At 34.8% G+C, this 22,619-nt stretch overlaps 1 protein-coding gene across 2 annotated transcripts in view; it reads right to left on the bottom strand.

The window, feature by feature from the left end:
- Positions 1-10,639, bottom strand: part of LOC136033575 (hemicentin-2-like) — a 172,518-nt gene extending 161,879 nt beyond the window's left edge. The window contains exons 1-3 of one of the 2 annotated variants that reach the window (XM_065714334.1): positions 10,561-10,639; positions 6,058-6,190; positions 493-701 (exon numbers count right to left, since the gene is read on the bottom strand). In XM_065714334.1, the coding sequence (XP_065570406.1) occupies positions 493-701; positions 6,058-6,190; position 10,561 (343 nt within the window). In that variant the 5' untranslated portion in view covers positions 10,562-10,639. Of the gene's footprint in view, positions 1-492; positions 702-6,057; positions 6,191-10,487 lie in introns of both variants that reach the window. The other variant, XM_065714333.1, reaches the window with a different exon arrangement.
- Between the last annotated feature and the right edge of the window lie 11,980 nt (positions 10,640-22,619).

Genomic DNA, 22,619 nt, shown 5'->3' with positions numbered 1-22,619 from the left:
ACTGTCTATACTTTATATCCAAGATTTGATTGGGAAGGTAACTAAATAAGTTAAGCTAGAAAAGGTAACTGAATTAAGTGAAGTAACTATGATCTCTCTTTTGCCTACTCTGTATTAACACTAAAGCGATCAGTCTAGAGATTAAATTTCAGTACTCTTGAAAGTTACTGGCCCTTGGTTTGGCAAATCACATCACAGCCTTATACTTGTTTATTTAAAAAATCTCAATGGCAAATGAACAGTTTTTGAGGCAGAAATTGAAAAAATTTTTAAAGTAAACGGAAATTTAGAAAGCTAAATACATAAAAAAAAATAAAAGCAAAACACAAAAAAAAGGCTTCTTTTCCAACTTTCTTTTACAGAAGTAAGAAAGAAATGAGAAGTTTTTTACTTCAATATAACAAAAAAACTAAAATACAGCATTTAGTAATCATATAAATATCTCACACTATTATCTAATAAGATGGTCGCACGATTACATTAATCACTCACCGATGATGGTCAAATTAACCAAAGAATTTTTTGTCTGTGAAGTCCTATAGTCTACCCTGCAGCGATATACTCCTTTGTCTTCCTTAACTAGACCATCAACTACCAAATAAGAAGGTGTTTCATGCCAAGCAAATCTTGCCCTCCGACCAAAAGCTGTTTCAGCTGACCAATGGCCTGCCCGGTTGATTTCTACGTCCCTTGCATCGACACTGAAAAATAAACGTATTCTAAAAAAAAAATTTCTGAATTTATTCTTGTTCTTTTACAAGGTATTTTCCAGTAGTATGTTTCCAAGGGGCAATATTTTAAATTTAAACTTGATTGAAGTTTGCAAAGTTCCGCCCCCCTTTGTTTGTCCCCATGCAAAATCTTCCCATGCTAAACAGAATTTATTCATTTCAATTTTTTTGTTATTTTTACACCTAAGCTTCAGAATTGATATTGTGGAAAAAATACAAACGCCAAACTTGAAAGTTCGTCAAGCCACTTACCTAGGTTCATGACTTGAAGAACATTGGAAGTTTAACCTGAAATATATTTTTCCCACGCTATGGTAGAGGAGTGAACTGATGCTCTATTTGGCAATACGAGACCAAGGATTCGATCCCAGCTACCGCATGGTTTGGAGACAGGCTTGCTCCCTGTCCCTGTAAGAAAGACTAAGCTGCTGAAAAGCCGTCTAGGTGCCGCATGCGTAACAATAGCTTGGGAGGATCTTTTTCCTTATTCATATTTTTCTCAGCACTTCTTGAACGGGCCAACCAAATACAACGATGGATAGATAGACATAACTTATTAGATATGAATCATGCATTTTAATTAGAATTTTTAATTTTTAATTAAATATGCATCTTTTTAAAGGTCAGCAAAGACAAAGCTTATAATGAGGATAAACCAGATATCTATTTCTTATAATATACCATAATATTAACACTGATATTTCTAATGGTATGTTTAATACAAAAAAAAATCTCCAAAAAGTATTCACAATAAAATCAACAAACAGCTTGGAGAAAAAGGCTTCTACTTGCCATGTCTTAGCCAAAGTTGTTCCAAATCTGTTCCTCTCCTCTCCACGAATGAACTTTAATTGATATAATATCTGCGCATTCTTTGCCCCAGAAAATATTTATCTCGAACATTAAAAACAAAAGATTATTTGCCTTCTGCACACATTAGAATAAATCTTGACCTGCGCTAATTTCCCACTTCACAGATTTCTCATCATGTATCCGAATGAAAATAATAGCGTTTGTCAGCATTACCTAATTCAGCCCTCCCTACTAAGCCTTGCCATAAAATAAATATCTTTTCCACAAGCCAGTGCTTCTACGTCCCCTACTTCCTTTTAACTTAACAGAATAAAAAGAACAGACGTAAGAACATTTCATTTCCGTTTTATAGATATCCTGACTCTACAATAAGCTTCATAGATAATTTCCAAGACCATACTGGCTAAGCATGACACAACGAGAAAACAAAGGATATCAATGAAAAACGACATGATACACAGCCCCTGAAAAAAAGAAGAAAAATACAAATACTTCGTAAAAGACTTCTGTTCAGACATTTCTTTAAAGTAAACATAAATCTGGACCAGTGTTATACCTCCTCCTTCGCAGAATTTTCATCCAATGTCCGAATAAAAATAAAAGACTTAATCAGTATTACCTATTTCACTTCTCTCTGCTAGGCCTCGCCTTAAAATTAGTGTATTTTCCCTCAACCCATTACTTTTTCGTCCCCTACATCCTTTAATTTAGCAGACTAAGAGAAACAGACGTAAGAACACTTCATAGCCGTTTTATAGAAATCCTGGCTCTACAATAAGCTTCATAGATAATTTCTGAGACCACACTGGTAAAGCATGAATCAACAACCTAACAAGGGATAACGACGAAAAACAAGGTAGGTAATACACAGCCAGTGAAAAAGAAGAAACAATATAAATGTATCGGTCAAAACCTCTGCAAAGTCATCATACGTATAAAAAGAACAATAAAATCTATATAAAATACTAAGAGACAATGTAAAAAAACTTAAAAGAAACACAAAATACAGCACAAGAGGACTGTATTGAAGTAAAGGATGAGTTGCCTTTTCACCATTAGTTCAGAAAGGCTTAATCTCATATATATACATGTTTTTTAGCGTTCGCCTTTTTTATATTATCCTAGTACTTTATTCTACGTTTACAAATAAAAAAATGAAAATAATGAAAAACGAGCATAATATTTCATAGTGGAAAATTTTCTACTGTCTTACTTGAAATATTATGTCTGTTTTTCTATAGATTTCTATGAAAACTGATTTTTTTTTTTAATTTAATCTAGGCTTGAAAAGGTGGGGTTATAGATTCTGACGCGCGCTAAAAAAACAATGTCACGGGTGAAGGAAAACACGCCACAGACGTTAGGAAATAAAGCTAATGCACACTTTAAACTGAGAATTTATAAAGAAGTTTTGTCTTTTTGTCTTTGCTGTGACTGTAACTCGATTTCCTGTACCCTGACTCTGCTGTACTATGCTGTTCTATGAGTACTATGTACTTTACTGTACTATGTACTTGTACTGTACTATGTACTTTATTCTAGATTTTCTGTACATTGACTCTGCAATCCAAATAAGATTCTGGCAATCAAAAGTGAAGATAACGTATTCATCAGATCTTCCTTATGTTGTAATTATTTTCTTGTTAGTAGCACCCTCTCACAAGTGACGCTTTCGGTGTCCTACCGCTTGATTTTCTTTGCATTTTTTTTTTGTCATTACTAATAACAGAAGGAAAAAAAAGAAACTTCATAAAATGAGTTTCTCAGTATAAAGCCTATTCCTTCCAAAGGGATTGAAATCGCATGCGAATAAAACTGATAATTATGTATTAAAAAACAACTATTTTATCTATTTATTGAGTTGTTTGTTTTTTTTTATTAATAATTTTAGGGTTAGCATTTCTTCAGGATCATGATGTTGCTTAGTTTTTTTCGTGTGTGTTTTTTTCATGTTTGCATTTCGTGGTGCACCCACGAAATACAGCCCCCTCTCAAAAGTTAGTTAGTAGCACCCTCTCACAAGTGACGCTTTCGGTGTCCTACCGCTTGATTTTGTTTGCATTTTTTGAAAACAAGTTATTACTAATAAAAAAAGGAAAAAATAGAAACTTCAAAAAACGAGTTTCTCAGTATAAAACCTATTCCTTCCAAAGGGATTGAAATCGCATGCGAATAAAACTGATAATTATGTATTAAAAAAAAACTATTTTATCTATTTATTGAGTTGTTTTTTTTTATTATTAATAATTTTAGGGTTATCAGTGCTTCAGGATCATCATGTTGCTAAGTTTTTTTGTGTGTGTTTTGTTCATGTTTGAATTTCTCGGTGTATTTCTCTATACCTCCATTTCTCTATACCTTGTATTTGTTGTTATTGCCATTTCCCTGTTAGTAGCACACTACCGCAAGTGACGCTTTTGGTGTGCTAACGAAGGATTTTGATTGTGTGTGTTTTTTTTATGAATTATTGTTACTACTAATAATAAAACTACTACACATCGAACTAGTTTGATTTTTATAAGCTTCTCATTATCCCTGTTCTTGCAAGATGATTCTACCAAACTTCACATACATTTTCTTTCAAGCCACGTATATATATTTTATACAAGTTTTCCAGTATTAAAATGAGTTAAATCTATTTTCTACTTGGCTTTATCACATAGATAACTTAAAACTTTTTGAATTCAATAGTCTAAGTGTATGAAGTTTTAGTTCTGGTAAGCTATAAGATATCAGATTTTTTTTTCCCAGAAAACAAACAACAACATATAAAAATAATGAGGAATAAATCTAGGACTGTAAAATCTTGCATCCGGAAGTGAATATTCATTTCTATATCCAAGGGCCATCCTCAGCAAACAACATACAAAAAATTAAAGTAAGACTTACAATAAAATGCCTGATCATTAATCCTGGTTTAATTTTCTTGAAGAAATGAACCTAGGACAGTTTTGATTTTTATTTATAGTTTTAGCGCTCAACTATTTAAATTATAAGTCCTATTTTATATTTTTATATGTGCTATGCTGAGGACGGCCCTTTGATATATAAGCGAAATAATTAATTAAGGATAACAAATTTGACAGTCTTACTTTAAATTCCTCAGTGTTTTATTTGTCGTTGTTTGTATGATCAAAAGGCAGTGTGATCTTCATCATTATTTACTTTTCGTAGCAATTGTAATTTATTCTAGCCTGCCTTTTTTTTGGCGAAACCAACTTCACTTTTTATTATCTTTTTTTTTCAAGTCTTTAAGAAAAGGGAAAGAGGATTTCAGAATTCATTCAAAGAATTTTTAAGAAGAAAATATTTTTACACTTGGATCGAGAAAAAAAAGCTCAGGTTGAACATTGGGTCAAATCTTACGTACCATACCTTCTACGAAGAAAATGTATTTCTTTGAAGATTTTTTACAATGAAACTTTAAACAATTTATCTATTTAATTGTTTAATTATTCCAACCAAAAGTTTTTACGTCAAGTTTTCTACGTTAAGATTCATAATACAGCATATTAGCATAGTTATGTCTTTAACTAACTATTACAGCTTTTTAGGGGGGGGGGTCAATCGAAACCTTAAAATTCATTTTGCGAGTCTCAGCGTCGACAGACCTTCTCAAAGACAAAGGGTCTATTAGAAAATTTTACCAGCGTCACAGGGAACTCTCAAATTAATTTCAATAAAACAGATAGGGGATCTCAAATGTGTCAATAGTTCCATGAACTAATGAGATGCTAGTTTACAATGAAGAAAACTTATAATTTCTTGCTAATTGTTGAGCAGAGCATTGTCTATTCAATGTACATACAGCATAAATAATATGCTTCGTGTGTCGGCAAGGTTTTCAATCAAAACAGGTATCACAACAGGGAACTACCTTAGCTGTAAAATTGAGCACATAATACTCCATTTGAGTGGGTTTTTAATATTTTTTCAGCAGCCATGGTAAAATATTTGTAGGGATTGCCCTATCCTAAACTTCAAAAGAAACTTCTGCTCTGTTCAGTCAAAGAAAACAAAACTCACACTTTCCAAAGATGGAAGTTAAATTAATAATTAAATCTTAATTAATTTAAGTTAAATATTAAAATAATTAAACTAAATCTTCATTAAATCATCACAAAACGGGAGAAGTTCAAGATTTTTCTATAGCTTTCGGGCAAATTCCCACTTTCTAAAAATGAAAGTTTGATTAAATATGAATATCTCTATCTCCGGCACAAAGTGAAAAAAGCTGTATGATTTTCTTAAGATTTCTGGGACATTATGTGCCGGCTTTCGTTTTTCTGTCGATTTTTTGGCATATCTTATCCAAACTTTAGAAATCATGGCAAGGCTGCAACTATCAGTTCTTAATACTTTTGCCCCACAAACTGAAAAAAAAGTTTATAAGAGAAAAGATAGGTTGAAGTATCGAATTCCCTTAATCAAACTAAAAGTATGGACCAAAAATTAGTGGTTTTCCCCCTGAATATTACAATTAAGTAAAAAGCCGAATGAAAAAAATAATTACCTGTAAATAGGGGTATCAGAATTCAGTCGAAACCAAAGTACCAAAATTACTCTTTCTCCAAGATTCGGTGAACTAATATCACATGGCAATCGAGCTTGCCCGTTCAATATACTGGTGATGTTAGTAGTTTTCACTGAAAGAAAAATAAACGCTCATTAATACATTAAAATAAACAGACCTCATTTAAGGAATATCTGTTTGTTATTGTCTTAAAGTTAATTTAGAATTTCCCCTTGATATGCAAAAATAACACACACAAAACATAGCTTGTCATAGATAATATATATCTGTAATTAATCAATCATACAGCGCATACATTGCACTAGTCCCCCAAAGGCCTCTAAACCTGCAAAATAGGGAGAATATGTATGTTTCAATTAAGCACTAAATCCGTAGAAGAAAAACAATAAATACATTAAACAAATTAAAATAAATTAAATCGATTAAATGAACTCCGGTTAATGCTGCACAAAATGAGGAAAAGAAGAAAGAAAAGCAAAGCAAAAAAGAAGAAAATAAAAGCTAAGAATCAGATTGAAGCTCAAAACATAAAAAAAAATACTTGCTTCTTGGCATATGCAGCTTGTAATTACATCTTTTTTTGCAAATAAACTGACGACTTATGTTTTCTTTATTTGTAAGATTAAGAAAAATCCTCGCAAAAACATAACTGTTGTTTTAAGAACCATAAAATCTTTAAGTAGACCATAGGAGACTAGCTTACAAGGCTTCCAATAGTCTTTTACCAGCGTTGATAATATTAACTTTTAGCATACAATTTGAATTAATTATTAAAGACATAAAAATTTTGTTATACATTCAAAAAGTAATTAAGAAGCCCAGAAAACACCAAACCATAGTTGATAAAGCAGTGTTGACTAAGGAAAGAGTTCTGTTTCTCCCATGTAATGATTCCATTCCCCTTTTTCGGAAAAGCGAAAAAGAGGACCATGAAATGATTCCATTTCAATTGAGTGGAATAAAATATCTAGAAAAAATTAGGAAACGTTTTTAGTAAACAACAAGGGTATAGCTTCAGCATTTCTATATGGGGGTCAAGAAGTATCCATATCCAGATAGTCAAGGGGCATGGGCAATTTTACTCCAAATTGTTGTGAGGGAAACTGCCTCTCGCCCCACTCCCCGGACGACGCCTCTGGTAAACACTAAATTACTAGACGCTTGCGCTTTGAGTCCACTTTGAGAACAAAATTAAGCATTGTTCTTATCACTTCAAAAAAGGGAATGTCTAATTGTGTCCGATTTTTGGTATATTCGAAATTCTGTTGGAGTTAGCGCATAAATTTGTCAGCAAAACGTGACAGATTCAAGGAATTCTTTTCATTTGTTAGACAAAAAAGTATATTCGAAAATCTAAGGAGAGAGAGTTCAATGAAAATAACAAAACAGGTGTTTTTCAAAAGTGTGGGGCAACCTGCAGTACAGGGGCATATACCCCACCCTCTCCTTTGGCACCCCTGATTTGTTATATCCCCATGTGTGCCCCTGACTTTCATTCGAAGCCAACACAAGCACCATTGCTGCATAAGAGAAATCAAATTAAAATAATTACTCAAATATTCCCTGCTGGGTTTCAATAGAGAATGCCATGTACTAGTAATTCAAAATCTTAAAAAACCTTAAGTTTGCAAAGTTATGTTTTATTTGTTGACAAGCGGCAAATCGATATCCAATAAGTTTTCGGTTGAATGTTCCAAAATCCTTAAACAAACAGATAGTAAAATGTGGTTACATTGTGATTACCGAATGGTTATATGTGTAACAATCAGAAAAGTTTTCAGTTAAGCACTTGCAAAAGTTTAGCGTAAAAAGTGAAGAGCTAAAAGATGGTGGCTCCTCTTACAAATTGGGAAAATTTTACTCACTTTTAGAATAAATGGCACAATTTACATTAATTTTAGATTGTTTTTTTTTATTATTTATTTAACATGGCTTATATTCTGCAATTTGAAGAGTATGACGAGGAGCTATTTTCACAAATGCTGAACCAAAACACTTTTAATATCTATGGATCACATAATCACAGATCTTAATAATATGGAGATTTCAAAGAACCGAAATTGAAATTGAAGCATGATTTTTCGCGGACTCCCTCGTACGAAAAGGGTGTTGCAGAAACCTTAGACGTTGCCAATTCTACTGGTGAATGGCAATTTTATTGTTGTTTTAAGAGTAAGAAGAGATTGGAAGGCCACCACCCTTCTCTCTCATCCGCTAAAGTGCGTCTTTGCCCTTGAAGCTTGTGTAGCCCGTCTTGGAGTAAATGTGGAATATATGTGGGCTGTTCTTTCTCTCAACCTGAGCAACTAGCTCAGAAGATATGTCTTTATGGCGGAGAGGAGGGTGACAAAACAAACACAGTCCCATGGGAAGGCCTCCAAATTACGGCGTTGGTCAATTCTCAATAGACATATTTTAGTTAAAAAGGTGGGCTTGCTCCATATTGTTAAAACCGCAAAATTACAAAGAATCTCAATCTTAACGATTTGAAAAGCTATTTGGGTCCTTGCAAACTATTCAAAACCATTTCTTCCTTTGCCAGCAATATTTTAGTGGAAAGGAAGATGCGTTCCATCGTTGATTAAACTTTAATCATATAAGGATTTGTTTTTCAATATCAGTACAAAAACCAATGAAGTCCTGACATGGCACAAAAAAAAATAGGTTCAAAATGTGGTATTTCAGTAACAGGGTGCAAAACGACCTAACACTTGAACCAGCGCAAAACTAAACAAAGCACAAGCTTGGGCAGATTTTTATTAAATACGATCTAAGGGCTGAATCAGTGTAAAAACGAGTTGATTTTCGACTTGGCGGAAACAAGAGCCAAGTTGAACTTGAGTACTAAGTTGTCAACGGTCTAAGCTTACTAAACTAGTTACACTTTATTTAAACTAGAGTCTTCTCAGAAATTTAAATATATGTGACTTAAGAGAGACATCAGGCAGGCAAAGAGGTTTCACCTTGTTCAAATCGGAATCATGCAAAAGAAATAAATCAGAGCGAAAAATTGAGCTAAATTTTTTCCATACACGGATTCGGTACAAAAATGAGTCGAGTTCAGACTCAGGGGAAGCTAATACAATTGTCGTGAATCAGCGAGACAAAATGCTAAATCCAAGCTGCAGACTGAATTGACGGAAAAACAAATGAAGTCTTGACTTGGTGCAAACATAACTGAAGCCAATACCCAACCTCAAAACATGCTGTTTTCTAAAAGATGCAGAAACCCAGCTAGATCAAAGCTACAGACTGGCTCGGTTTTGATCAAGCTAAGTACTTGCTCGCAGTAAGAATGAACCAAGTGCAAACACCTGCAAAACTTAACTTTCTCCAACTAACTGCTTTATCGATCTAAGAACAAGGCGCTGATTTACTCAGTACAAAACCAATTAGGTCCTAAATTGATGGAAAAAATTGTCCTGAGCTAAGTCCTGACATGGTCCAGGACGGGTTATTATGTTGATTTATTGTAAAACAAGCTAAACTCTAACTCAGCGTAAATACAAGCTGAACTGAAGTAGTGGACAGACTTGATGTGGACAGGCTAAGTCTAAGCAGTGGACAGACTCAGTTAAAGTGATAGTTCAGTCATGACACAGTGATAAAACAGCTAAGTTCCGAGATAGGGCAGCAACGGCCAAACTCTAACTTAATTAAAATCCCTAAGTTTCAAGCCTTAGACCATATCGGTGCAGAAAAATAATCTAAGAATTAAGTTCGTACTGATTAAGTGTTACAACGAGCAAAGTCTTGTTTATGGAATGACCCGGTGCAAAAATACACTAATTCCTGACTTGGTGTAAAAACAATCCGAGTCGAGTTAAGGAATTCCTCTGACACCGTGTGACTTAAACCCTGACTCAAAGGAAAATAAAACTAATATCTATCACTCCTGAAGCATTGATATACAATTAAATTACATTAAACTTGAACTTACAAAACCGATTTTAAGGAAGGAGTGGTAGCATCTTTAACATTTGAAACAACTTCAGATCAAACAATGCTGTAAGTAAGGAGTGAACCGTGTCAAAAGAAGTTGAAACTCTATAAAAGATTAAATCTTGAATATAATATCTGTACTCAGTAACAAAATCTTTCAAGCAACAGAATTACTATGTGGGCATTAGGAAGATGGGTACGTTCAAACTTATTTGAACCAAATTGACAAAAATAATTTGTTATTAAAATCGTCAAACTGGGTTAGTGACCCTCAAACTCCCATAGATCGTAGACAAAATGCAACAGACGAAGCAGAAGATTTGCTATTAACTAAATCTGAAACATTCGCATCTGTAATTTGATGTATTTTTCCCCCCTGATTAAGATCCTCTATGCTGTTGTTGATTAAACGAAACTGAAAATGAAGCTTGGACTTAGCAGAAGTGCAATAGTGTATGTGGACTTACATTGTTTGAACTGAAGGGGGGTAGGAAGAAATTCAAGACCCTTGGAAAATCCAGCAAAAAGACACAAACATACTATCCAAGACGGAAAAATTCTGTATCCAAAAGGAAGACACATAAGTTCACTTTCAAAGTTATTTCGCACTGGCTTAAAACAGAACTAAAGGAACTTTGTCATTTTGGGAAAATTTTCGGAGATATTCTTTGCTATGCGCGCATGTTGTATGTAAATATCAGTGTAAAGTTTGTTTGAATTCGGCAAAGTTAGTCAAAGATTAGATGATGTCGCGCCAACCCAAGAGAATACTGTGTTGTAACAACATCTGAAGACTAATAAGCTAAGGTCCCTAATATTTCATTTTATACTTAGTTACTAAACTTCGATGATCATATCGTATATTTAGTTACTTCGAGTAACTTGAAGCTGCTAATTTAAACCAGAGTAACGAGTTCCACACTTTTTTTATGCTACAATACATTCTACACTTTTACACATTCTATACTTTACACATTCTAACATTTTACATTCTACAACTTAGTCTTCCGTTTATAATTCCAATGATATCAGACGAGCTTTATTCAGTTTTACTCTTTTTTCTTTTTTATAGTTATTACCGTATTTTAAAGCTTTTTTTCATTTTTTCAAATAGAAGCTAACGCCAAGGTTTCTGTGTCGCTTATTGGTGCTAATTATCTATATCGACATTGTAACGAACTGTAAGGGCTAATGCTCGTACTCAGAGTAACCGGATCCCTAAAAAATAGAGTTTTAATAGAGCCATAAGGCTTCAATGTATAATTATTGCTATTTTCCAGAGGTACTTCGTATGGATGAGGTGGTTGTATAAACTCTGAAGGGGGCTCATTCCATTGCATATTAAAATTTTCTGGTGTACTTTTTGAGAGTCAAAAGTCAATGGAGGGCAGTCAGCCCCCAAGCTCTTTTCCCCCAAACATAGCCAATCAAAGTTTTGAGATAGCCATTTCGCTCAAAATATTCCAGAGGTAAAAAAACCATGGCTCCGGGGTTGACACCCCTCCCCAGCCCTCGGGGCGATGGCTGCGTTATGCAAGTTGCAAATTGTTAAGATATAAGGTTCTTATGGAAAGAGTGGTCGCATAAATATTGGACGGGGCTCATTCAATTGGAAATCGAAAGTTCCAGTGCCCCTTTTAAGATTTAAAAGTGATCGGAAGGTAAAATCCCCCACCTTTTTTCTCCAAACCAAAATCTTGAAATACCCATTTTAGTCAAAATAGTACAAAGGTCAAACAACTATGACTCCAGGGTTGTAAGACCCCAGCTCCAGGGTGTAAGGACTGTAAGTTATTCAAGTTGCTAATTGTTAACATATCAGTTTTTTTGCAGGATATATCAATAGAGTTAGGGGGCAGTTTTGACTCTGGTTGTATCCGAAAAGGCCATGTTTATTAGGGTGAAACTTTGGAGAATGTTGAGGGGTATCTTAAACTAAATGAAAAGGAACTGTGTGCATCCAGTTTGTCAAAAAAGGGGGATCTGTACTATCTTAGAAACAACTGAAGGTATTAAGTTGAAACTTTCAGGACATGTTTAGGTGGATATTTTGAAGTGGTTGAAAAGCTACCAGTTTACGTTCTGTTTAGCTTAGATTCTCCTACGTCTGGGAGTGCATAGGGCAGGGATGGTTGACCCCCAGCTTGACTGATCTTGTGCCAAAGACCAAAGTTCGTTCAGAGTGATTTGGAGACTCCTCGCCTCTTTTTCCAGGGATCAACCAAGTGTGCTGCGTTGTCTTCCAGTCCTTGGAATGCTGGGTGGGGTCCAACAGCATAAATCGAGCAGGATGCGTCCTTCACTCATGTGGGTCATTTGCCTCCTATACTTCCATCTTATCATTCTGATCTCGTCGATCACCAGTGGTTGTTCTGTGTGAACCTTTATCTGGGCATTCATTACTCTATCGGTCCGATGCGCCGCGAGGATTCTACGCACACGATTATCCTTGAAGCCAAGTATTCTTCTCTCACCATTCTTTGAAAGGCTCCAGGATTCGCATCCACATAAAAGTACAGAGAGCACATTACTCCTAAACAATCGTATTTTCCACTTTTGAGAGTAGTATCTACATTTCAAAATATTCTTCAGCCGAGAAAATGCTCCACCGGCATGCGCTATGCGTAGAAAGACTTCCCTATCACAATTCACATCTTGGGTAATTGTACTACCGAGGCACTTAAATTCTCTGACCTCTTCTATATCAGTGCGTTTGTATCAAATCCCAGCTGCAATGGTTGCCAAAACTGCGTTAGGCATACTATTCATTTATCACATTAATCTTCTGGCCCATAGGCGAAGATTTCACTGCTAATTCATTCAGATTATGTTGAATGTCCTCTTTGCGGTGAGTCAGGAGAGTGATATCGTCAGCGAAATTACAGTTGTGTATTTGACACTCGGTTTTATGCCTCATCTAAGGTGGCAAGCTCGAAGCACAAAATTTGTAAGCATTGCGAAAAATATTGGAGATACTAAACATTCATAACGTACATCTACCTCGACAAGGAACCAATCTGACAACCCTTTCTCGGTCTGACTGCCTAAACCTGTGCAGCGTACAGGGCTTTATTTCATATTCATAACTTTCGGAGGCATTCCATACTCTAGGAGAATTTTCCACATTGCCTCTCGGTGCACAGAGTCAAATGCTTTCAAAAAGTCTATAAACACTAAACGATTTGCAAGAACGATTTGGGCGGAAACCATATTGCTCATCCCTTAAAATTAGATCCACTTGAGTCTTAATTCTACTAAGTATAATCTGAAATAGAACTTTACATCCGACTGTCAGGAGTGTAATACCTCTCCAGTTATCGCATGATGTCTTTCGAACTTTCTTGAAGAGTTTCACGATAATGCCTTTAATGCAGTCAGGAGGGACAGGCTCGTCGTCCCATACCTTACCAAGCAGCTGAAATAGTGGGCCAGCGAGAGCTTTTTCCCGTATTTCAACAGCTCCGGAGGGACTCCATCACATCCAGCTGCTTTCCCATTTCTTTTCGACTTCAGGGATATTTTACTTCCTGAAAGAGGACAGGGCTCGAATAGATATCCAAGTTAAATAGGGGCACATCAGGGACCAACAGTGGCTCATGGGGTATCGGCTGGTTCAGAACATCCGAGAAATATTCACTTCAACGGTTCTGGATATCTACCTGATGGGTAAACAGCTGCCCATTTTTATCCTCTATGAAGGGCAAGGGCTTGTTTGCCCACCGGAAAGCTTCTTTGTAAGCATATAGACGGTTTTAATATCACCCGACTGGCTACTCTTTCTGCCTCAGCTGCTATGTTCTCAGCGTATGCTTTCTGGCCGTTCCTGGAGACGTTTCGGTTTCCGTGCCCTCTTTAAGTGTCCTCTCATCAAAACATTCCATCAAAAATACATACATATATATTTATATTTAGATGTTGGTTAGTATGTTTACGACAAGTTTTATGATTCTTTATTTATTGTATGCCGTTTCCCAAATTATGGGTCATTGAGCCCTTTGGGATATTATTTTTGTTATTGTTATTTTATGAAAATAAATAGAACTTGAACTTGAAAACTTTGAAATAGCCGTCTTTTTCAGGACGAGTCTAAAGGTCTGATAACTAAGCCTAAGGAGATGGCATAAAACTCCATAGCTTTGAAGAGGAATGCAGAACAAAATCGAAACATAGCCTAGTATATGCATGCTAGCTGTCAAAAGAGAGTATAAGCATGTAAAGAACGGCTGAGGGTATTAAGTTGAAATTTATAGTGTATGTTGAGGGGGACGTTGAAATGTGATTGGAGGACTACGAGCCATCCTGATCTTTTTGATTGACCCCTCCCCTCAACACTGACCAAAATCTTTAAAAGTTGTTTTGCTGAAAATAGGCAAAAGGTCTAGCAATAATGCCTTAGGGAATTCAATGCCCCCCAAAGCCCCAGGCCAAACATTGTAAGTTATACAATATAACGTTTTTAATTACAGGATCTATCGCTAGGAAAAGGGGGAATGATTAATTACGTGTGTGTTCCAAAAGGCGATGTGCATGAAGGTGAAACTTTGAGGAATTTCAAGAGGCATGTTTAATTAAATCAAAAGATACTATGTGCCTCCAGTTTTTAAAAAGACGTACCTGCAATATCTCGAGAACGGCTGACAGTATAATGTTTAAAATTTCAGGGTATGTAGAGGGGGAATTCGAAAAATGACTGAAAGGCCTCCAATATCCCTCCCTTACCCTTCTTAGGTTCAATTATCTCAAACCCTTCTGATTAAAATTTTGGAATATCCATCTTCTTCAAAATGGTCAAAAAGTCAAATAACTATACTTCCAGAGAAGGCAAATCCCCCATAGGATCTAGAGTAAGTATTGTGTTTTTATATAAGCGGCCATTATCGGTGTTTACAGTAAGGTAGTGAATTAGTGTATGTACATCTTTTTTGTCTTATCAGCTGATTTTTAGTGTTGGTGTCGTGTCATATAACTTTTGAACGGGAGTGATTAAACCTTTTTTAACAAAAGGTAAGCCTAGTGTAAATTGCACAAATCAACAATGAGTTTACTGTGGAAGGTATTGAGCTATTGGTTATTGAGACTATTGTTTATGTTTGTAAAATGCCCTCTTTCCAATTCAGATATCGGAAAGATTTGGCTTGTTTCCAGGCACTTAAATTGCTGTCTAAAATTTTGAAAGGTTCTTGAAAAACCTACGAGTTTTTGGAAATTGCTTCTCTTGATGTGAGTAATGCTTGTGGGTCATTAATTCATTCTCATGCGATGTGGGAGCTGCTTAATTGAGGGGTTTCTCCTGATATAAATGTGACATTGTTTTCTAAGTATAACAATAATTAAGTCCGGTTAAAGATCGGTGATTCAGTCAGTTCTCGTGAAATTAATTTAGTCTTGGAAATAAGCAACGAGCTATCACCTCTCCGACCCTTTATAATAATGCAGTGCTCAATTGGGAAACCCGACTTCTTGTATTTTAAAGGGTAGCCTACTGATGTTCTATTTTGGGCTATGCAGATGACCGGCTGGATTTAAATCACTCATATGCTATTCTTGAGAATGGTTTTCCTGTTATAGACAATAATCATGACAGTCTTGGTTTGTTTTGAATGCCATGAAGTCGCAAGTTTTAATTTTTAAGTTTCTGGCAGATCTTGCCCCTGATGTGGTATATCTCGATGATACAGAAAAATCTGTAAGGGAAGTAACTTGCCCAGGCCTTCCAATTGGTTCCTCTGTATCTGCAACCTGTAAGCTGATTATTGCCCGTACAGAGAAAAAATTATTCGGCACACATGTATCTCTTCCTGTTTCACAGGTAAGCATTAGAAAAGTGCTCTTGGCTAAAGTGTAATTAAATAATGAAAACAAGTTTTTTCAATTGAAAGTAAGGAGCAACATTAAAACTTATAACGAACAGAATTTATTACGTATATGAGGGGGTTCGCCCCCTTGTCAATACCTTGCTCTTTACGCTAAAGTTAGAATTTTATTCCAATTATAATATCTTTTATTTTATTAGTTTAGGTAAAACACGTGCTAATATTATCAAACAACAAACCTTTTTAGAATCCTGCAGAAATGAAAATTTTATCATTTTCAGAAATGAAAATGAAATTAAATTAAAAAAATTAATTAAATGAAAATGTATTAAGATATAAATTACGTTTAAATACCCGGAAAGAAGCACGATTCACTCATATACTACAATTTAAAACCTTAGTCCATATTATTGAGGACAAAAACGACAAAGACATATTATTTCTTTAGGGGGGTTTAAGATATTCTTATTTTTTAAAACACGTCTATTGGGGTCGCTACATTTATGACGTAATTTCACTTTGGAATTATGGGGAAATTGAATTTCGGGTTTCTTAGATCGTCTTAACACTTATGGCAGAAATTTGCAGTTTACCCTAGAAATTGAAACTGAACATAAATTACCGTTTTTAGATGTGTTAATTATTCGTATTAGTGATAAACTGGATTTTACTGTCTGAGCAGTTGTAATTTTTCTCATCGATCGTACCCTGAACATTTGCTCCGATTCGTGTATAATGGCAGAAATAAATATTATCAGAGATAATCTTTTTGGTAATGAATACCCATTCCTTTTGTCAATAATGTAATTAACCGTAGACTAAACATACATTCTCGTAAAATCGAAGATATGTCAAAATGTGAGGCGCCTGATAATCCCTAAAATACCATTTATCTTTTGTACAAGCCAAAAATCATAACAAAATAAAAGATGTTTGCATGAAAAATAATCTGCATGTAGTTTTCCCAACTAATTTGAAGATCACAAATTTCTTAAGCTCCGATAAAGATATAAATTCCAGCTAGACCCATAAAGAAGACATAGACAAAACATTAATTTCCAATAGTTCTAGTAACTCCTTTGATTCTTCTTTAACCTGCCATATATTTAACAATCCCTCCACACAATACTTTTTGAAAAAGTTTTCTCTCGTTAGTAATGATTTGGGGATAGAACAGGTGGTTCGGGAATCAATCAAAATTAGTGTCAAAATAAATAATAATATTTCTTTAAATAGAGACTTGGGGGATTATTTGCTAGGTTTTTATACTCAAATTTAATTAAAAATGATCTGACAAAATATTTTACTCAACCCATTTATAATAGTATTTCAATTTTCAATTTTTCAATTCAATCATATATATTTAAACAAAAACACATAATTACATGTACATAATCTGCCAGGAAAGCACAAAAGTTCTTGACTAGGGTAGAAACTTAACTAAAGAATAATTAAAGAATCCACTAACAGAAACAACGAATCAACTGGATTTATCAAAAAAGAGAAAAAATAAGGGGGTTACGAAGAGAAAATAAAAAGAAAAGAAAAAAAAAAGACCGAAAAGAGGAGGACCACACAATATTCAAATCTAAACAGTATTTCTGTAACGACCCTTCACTGCTCGCTTGAAGGTAATAAGGTTATTTGAGTTCCGGATTTCCAAGGGGATTGAATTCCAGATATCTGGTGCAAGAAATCTAATTAAAAAAGAAGCTCTTTTTGTTGATAGTGTCTCGTTGACAATGTCACATGAATTTCGCGTTTCATAAGTATGTAAATTTTGATTTAAATTGAATAAATTTTCCAATGACGATGGAAGGAGGTTGTTAAAATATTTAAAACAAAAAGTTGCAATCTGAAAATCCCTAATCTTTGATAAATCAAATATTTTACTAAGTTTGAAATGGAGGTTAATGTTATTTGAATGCTGAAGAGGTGATATAATTTCAATGGCCTTATTTTGGATGATTTGGATTCTCTTATAACATGAGATGAAGTTGCTTGCCCATATAGAGCATCCATAAGACAAATGGGGATGAAAAATAGAATGATAAATCATTTTCAGGATTTTTTTAGGGAAACAGAATTTGAGACTGTGGATAACTCCAAGGGACCTTGAAAGCTTGTTACCAATCAATTTAGCATGTTCATTCGACGAAATATTCTCATCAATAATAAATCCAAGATATCTACAGGTTTTTACCCTATTTATAATATTATTTTTTACAATTAAATTGAGGCCTGTTTAGACTGATCCGATTCTAGAAAAGAAAATATAATTTGTTTTACCATAATTTAGTGTCAAATACTGTGAATCAGCCCACGATATAAATTCAGTCAGAGCAATTTCCATTTTTTTAAATAAAGAAGGTAGATTTTCACATGCAACAAAAAGAAGTGTGTCATCTGCAAATATTATGATATTAGCTTCAGTAAAATAATATTTTAAATAGTCAGTATAAATGAGAAAAAGCAGTGGTCCCATTATTGAACCTTGTGGCACTCCATACTGTAAAAGATGGCACTCTGATGTTGCATTTGCATTTTGTAAAACTTGAGGTCTATTAATAAGATACCAACGGAACCATTTTAAAGCCACATTACATACACGAAATGATTCAAGAATCTGGAGTAATTTATCATGATCAGCAGTGTCAAATGCCTTTTTAATGTCTAAACTTTCTCATAAATCTTCGAAAAGAGGGTAAAATAGAAATGTGTCGTTAGTCACTTGGGTCATTTTTTAACTTCCCTTTGTGAAGGGGTAGCACTCGGGCTATTTTAAGTCTTTCTGGAAAAGTTCCCTCTTCAAGTTATAAATTAATCAGATGAGTCAGAATAGGAATAACAACTGTTTTTGTTGCTTTAACAACTTTTAACGGTACTTCATCTACTCCACAGGATTGTGATTTCATTCTCATAATACTTCATTTGTTTCATTTTCATCACAATTTGTAAAAAGGAATTAAGAAGTAACATGACGAGGTTTAAGTTTAGGGACTGGTGGAGTTTTTGATCTTTTAACTGCTTCATGGCACAGCTTAGAACCTTCCTCTGAAAAATACTTGTATAAATTTTCCGCAATTTCCTTAGGATCATTAACAATTTTTTCACTGAAATTCATCATATTAATCTGGTCCTTTTCCTTTTTATGCCCCAGTGACTCATTGATTTTAATCCAAGTCCGCTTCATGCTTCCATTTATCTGTTCAAACCCTTCTTCGTAATAAGCTCTTTCAGCGTACCGTTTAATTTTATTCAGCCGATTTCTATACTCTTTGAAAATCAGGAGTTTCTCATTCGTGGGGTCTTTTAAATAATCTTTATACAGTCTATTCTTCATTTTTACAGAAACAAGGATACCAGTCGTCATCCATACTTTCCGAAGGTTATTTTTCTTTTCTTTTCAACTTTCATTAAGGGGCAACATTTATCAAACTCAGCTAAAAATATATCCATAAACAAATTATAAGCGTTTTCTGCACATTTCCATTTGAAAACTTCCGAAAAATCAACATGTCCCAAGTTTACAGCTAGATTTTTCAAACTATTTTCTGATAAATCTCGATGTTTAATCTCATCTTTTGGTGGTCTCCCCTTTAAACTATCAATTTTACTCATCAACATAATGTGGTCTGATCCATCATTAACAATTACATCGGCCATACAACCATTCAATAACTGCCCATCAACAAATATATTATCTATTAAAGTTGCCGAAGAATGCGTTATTCTCGTTAGAATTGTTACTAAAGGGTACAAATAAGACGAAATAAGACAACATTGTATTAAGGAAATCAACACGATCAATCGGATTTAATAGATCAATATTGAAATCTCCCATGAACACTACCTTTTTCTTTTCTTTTGCAACTTGTGACAGAAGACTTTAAAATACATCAAAAAAATCTTTCTTCGAAAATGATGGTACTTTATACATTATTCCAAACAGTAGCTTTTCTGACCATGACGACCTCATTTCAATAAACAATGTTTTGAGTTTACCTTCAAGCCAGAGTGAAAATTCATGTCTTACATCATAATCTACATCACTCCTTATTAAAGCGGCTAGTCCTCCTCTCTGCATAAAAGAGCGACCTTTATATTCAACCCTATACCCTGGAACAGAAAAATCCATTACATTCAGGTTCTCATCGCTCAAAATCGTTTCACATAGGCCTACAAACAATGTTTAAGAAACTCGATTGTCCACAACAAAGAGAATTTAGCCGATCGGAATCCTTGGCAGTTCCAAAAAAGTAACGAATTTCCATTACATATATCCCATTTAGTAAGATCTTCAAGTTCAACGTATGAACTATAATTAGGGTACTTTTTTAATCCAGCTTTAAATCCCGACTTACCAAACGAAACATCTGAAAACTCATCATCAATAACTAATGTATTTTCCTCATAATTTTTCAATCGATCACGGGACCCATACATGACTTAAGTGCAATCAGAAATTGATAAGAGTATAAGCAGAGAAAAAAACAACAAGAGCATAAATGAGAAAAAGAAACAAAAAAGTATGGTATCACAAGCGGAAAACGGTTGAAAGACACGGGAGATACGTTAGAATTGTTGGAAACTGGATTGGATGGATTCTTGAACCGACGAACGCTCAGGATGTGCGAATTTGCAATAACCGGTAGTCCCATTTTTTCCCCAATAACTTGTTTCACTGACATCTCAACACTGGCTCCTTATGCTTGCTTTAAATCACTAAAAAATAAGCATATCCATTATCCTTTTCTGTTCCATATCATCAAGTTTCAGTTCAACCACTTCGATTCTGTCTTCCAGAGATGCAATTTACTTTTTGAGCCCAGATAACATTTTTTCAAAAGCACTGAACTTTGCCGAGTATTCAACCAAAATTGAATCATGGATTTTACATACGATATCTTCTGTAACTGATGATGCAAGCCCTGTAGAAGGTACCGTGCTCAAGTTGTCACGAACCCTTTGCTCAATTTCCTTTCTCAAACCGTTTCGCAGATTTTCAAGTTCTTTTTGAGCATTGTCTACAACGGAGGCAAGAGAAGCCCGATCCAAGTTTAACTTTTCTAAATAAATATCCGGAAGTTTGACTCTTTCTCTCAACTCTTCTTTTTAAAACAGTATAAACGCCCCACTCTTTACGCTAAAGTTTGACTCTTTCTCTCAACTCTTCTTTTTAAAACAGTAAAAAACTTTAGCGTAAAGAGCGGAGCGTTTATGAGGAAGCAGCCCCTTTCATATACGAAGAATTTCTGTTCGTTTTAAGTTTTAATGTCGCTCCTTACTTTCAGTTAAAAAAAACTTGTTTTTTTATTTAATTTCTGAACGTTTTTGAATCAATGCGTTTTGATTTTGGCTCTCCGCAGGAGGAAGCCTAGTTGCCCTCTGATGTTTAGGTAATTAAAAAGGCAACTAGAACTTTTAATTTTTTACGAATCTTTTTATTAGTAAGAGATATACGTAACTTATAAATTAGCTTAAGTAAAGAACTTTTGTATTCTCGTGTTTTTATTACATATTTGAGGGGGTTCGCCCCCTCGTCAGTACCTTGCTCTTTACTCTAAAGCTAAATCTTGTCCCAATTCATTAACAATGACCCCTGAATCACAAAAACCGCACAAAAAATAGTTGAAATTACTAAAAATACTTTAGCGTAAAGAGCGAGGTATTAGGAGGAGGTGAGCCCCTCATCTAGTTTCTGTTCGTTTTAAGTTTTAATGGTGCTCCTTACTTCCAGCTGAAAACAAACTTTTTCATATTTATTTTTTCATTGTTTTTTTTTAAAATAATGCTAGTAAATCCTGCGCTTCCTTCATGGAAATTTTCTTCCCTCATGACGAATTCCTCGATGGAAAGTTCCCCCAGCATATCCTCCTCTTCCCAAACCCTCCCCCAACCAAAAAATCCCCCTGAAAACGCCTGTACACTTTCCAATAACCATTACTATATGTAAGCACTGGTCAAAGTTTGTAACTTGTAGCCCCTCCCACGGGGACTGTGGGGGAGAGAAACATCCCCAAAGACACAGTTATAAGGCTTTTTGACTACGCTGAATAAAAAGGCTATCTCAGAAGTTTGATCCAATGACTTTGGAAAAATAATTAGCGTTGGAGGGGGCCTAGGTGCCCTCCAATGTTTTTGGTCGCTTAAAAGGGCACTAGAACTTTTCTTTTCCGTTAGAATGAGCCTTCTCGCAACATTCTAGGACAACTGGGTCGATACGATCACCCTGGAAAAAAAAAAAAAAAAACAAAACAAAACAAACAAATAAACACGCATCTGTGATCTGCCTTCTGGCAAAAAATACAAAATTCCACATTTTTGTAGATAGGAGCTTGAAACTTCTACAGTAGGGTTCTCTGATACGCTGATTCTGATGGTGTGATTTTCGGTAAGATTCTATGACTTTAGGGGGTGTTTCCCCCTATTTTCTAAAATAACGCAAATTTTCTCAGGCTCGTAACTGTTGATGGGTAAGACTAAACTTGATGAAGCTTATATATTTAAAATCAGCATTAAAATGCGATTTTTTTATGTTGCTATTGGTATCGAAATTTCATTTTTTAGAGTTTTGGTTACTATTGAGCCGGGTCGCTCCTTACTACAGTTCGTTACCACGAACTGTTTGATACCTCATGCGTGCCGTAACAGAAAACAGCGTAGTGTGATCCGTTTTTCTTTTAAACAGTATCCACAATTCGAACCGGAAATTTTGGACATCCTTTGAATTTTGCAAACGCTAGTCCTATAATTTCGAATCCTCCAGGCATATCGGATAATTAG

Source organism: Artemia franciscana, chromosome 12 (genome assembly GCF_032884065.1).
Source record: "Artemia franciscana chromosome 12, ASM3288406v1, whole genome shotgun sequence".
In the NCBI taxonomy this organism is placed as follows: domain Eukaryota; kingdom Metazoa; phylum Arthropoda; class Branchiopoda; order Anostraca; family Artemiidae; genus Artemia; species Artemia franciscana.
Note: the sequence above shows the minus strand (reverse complement) of the source record. Positions and strands in the feature narration are given on the sequence as shown.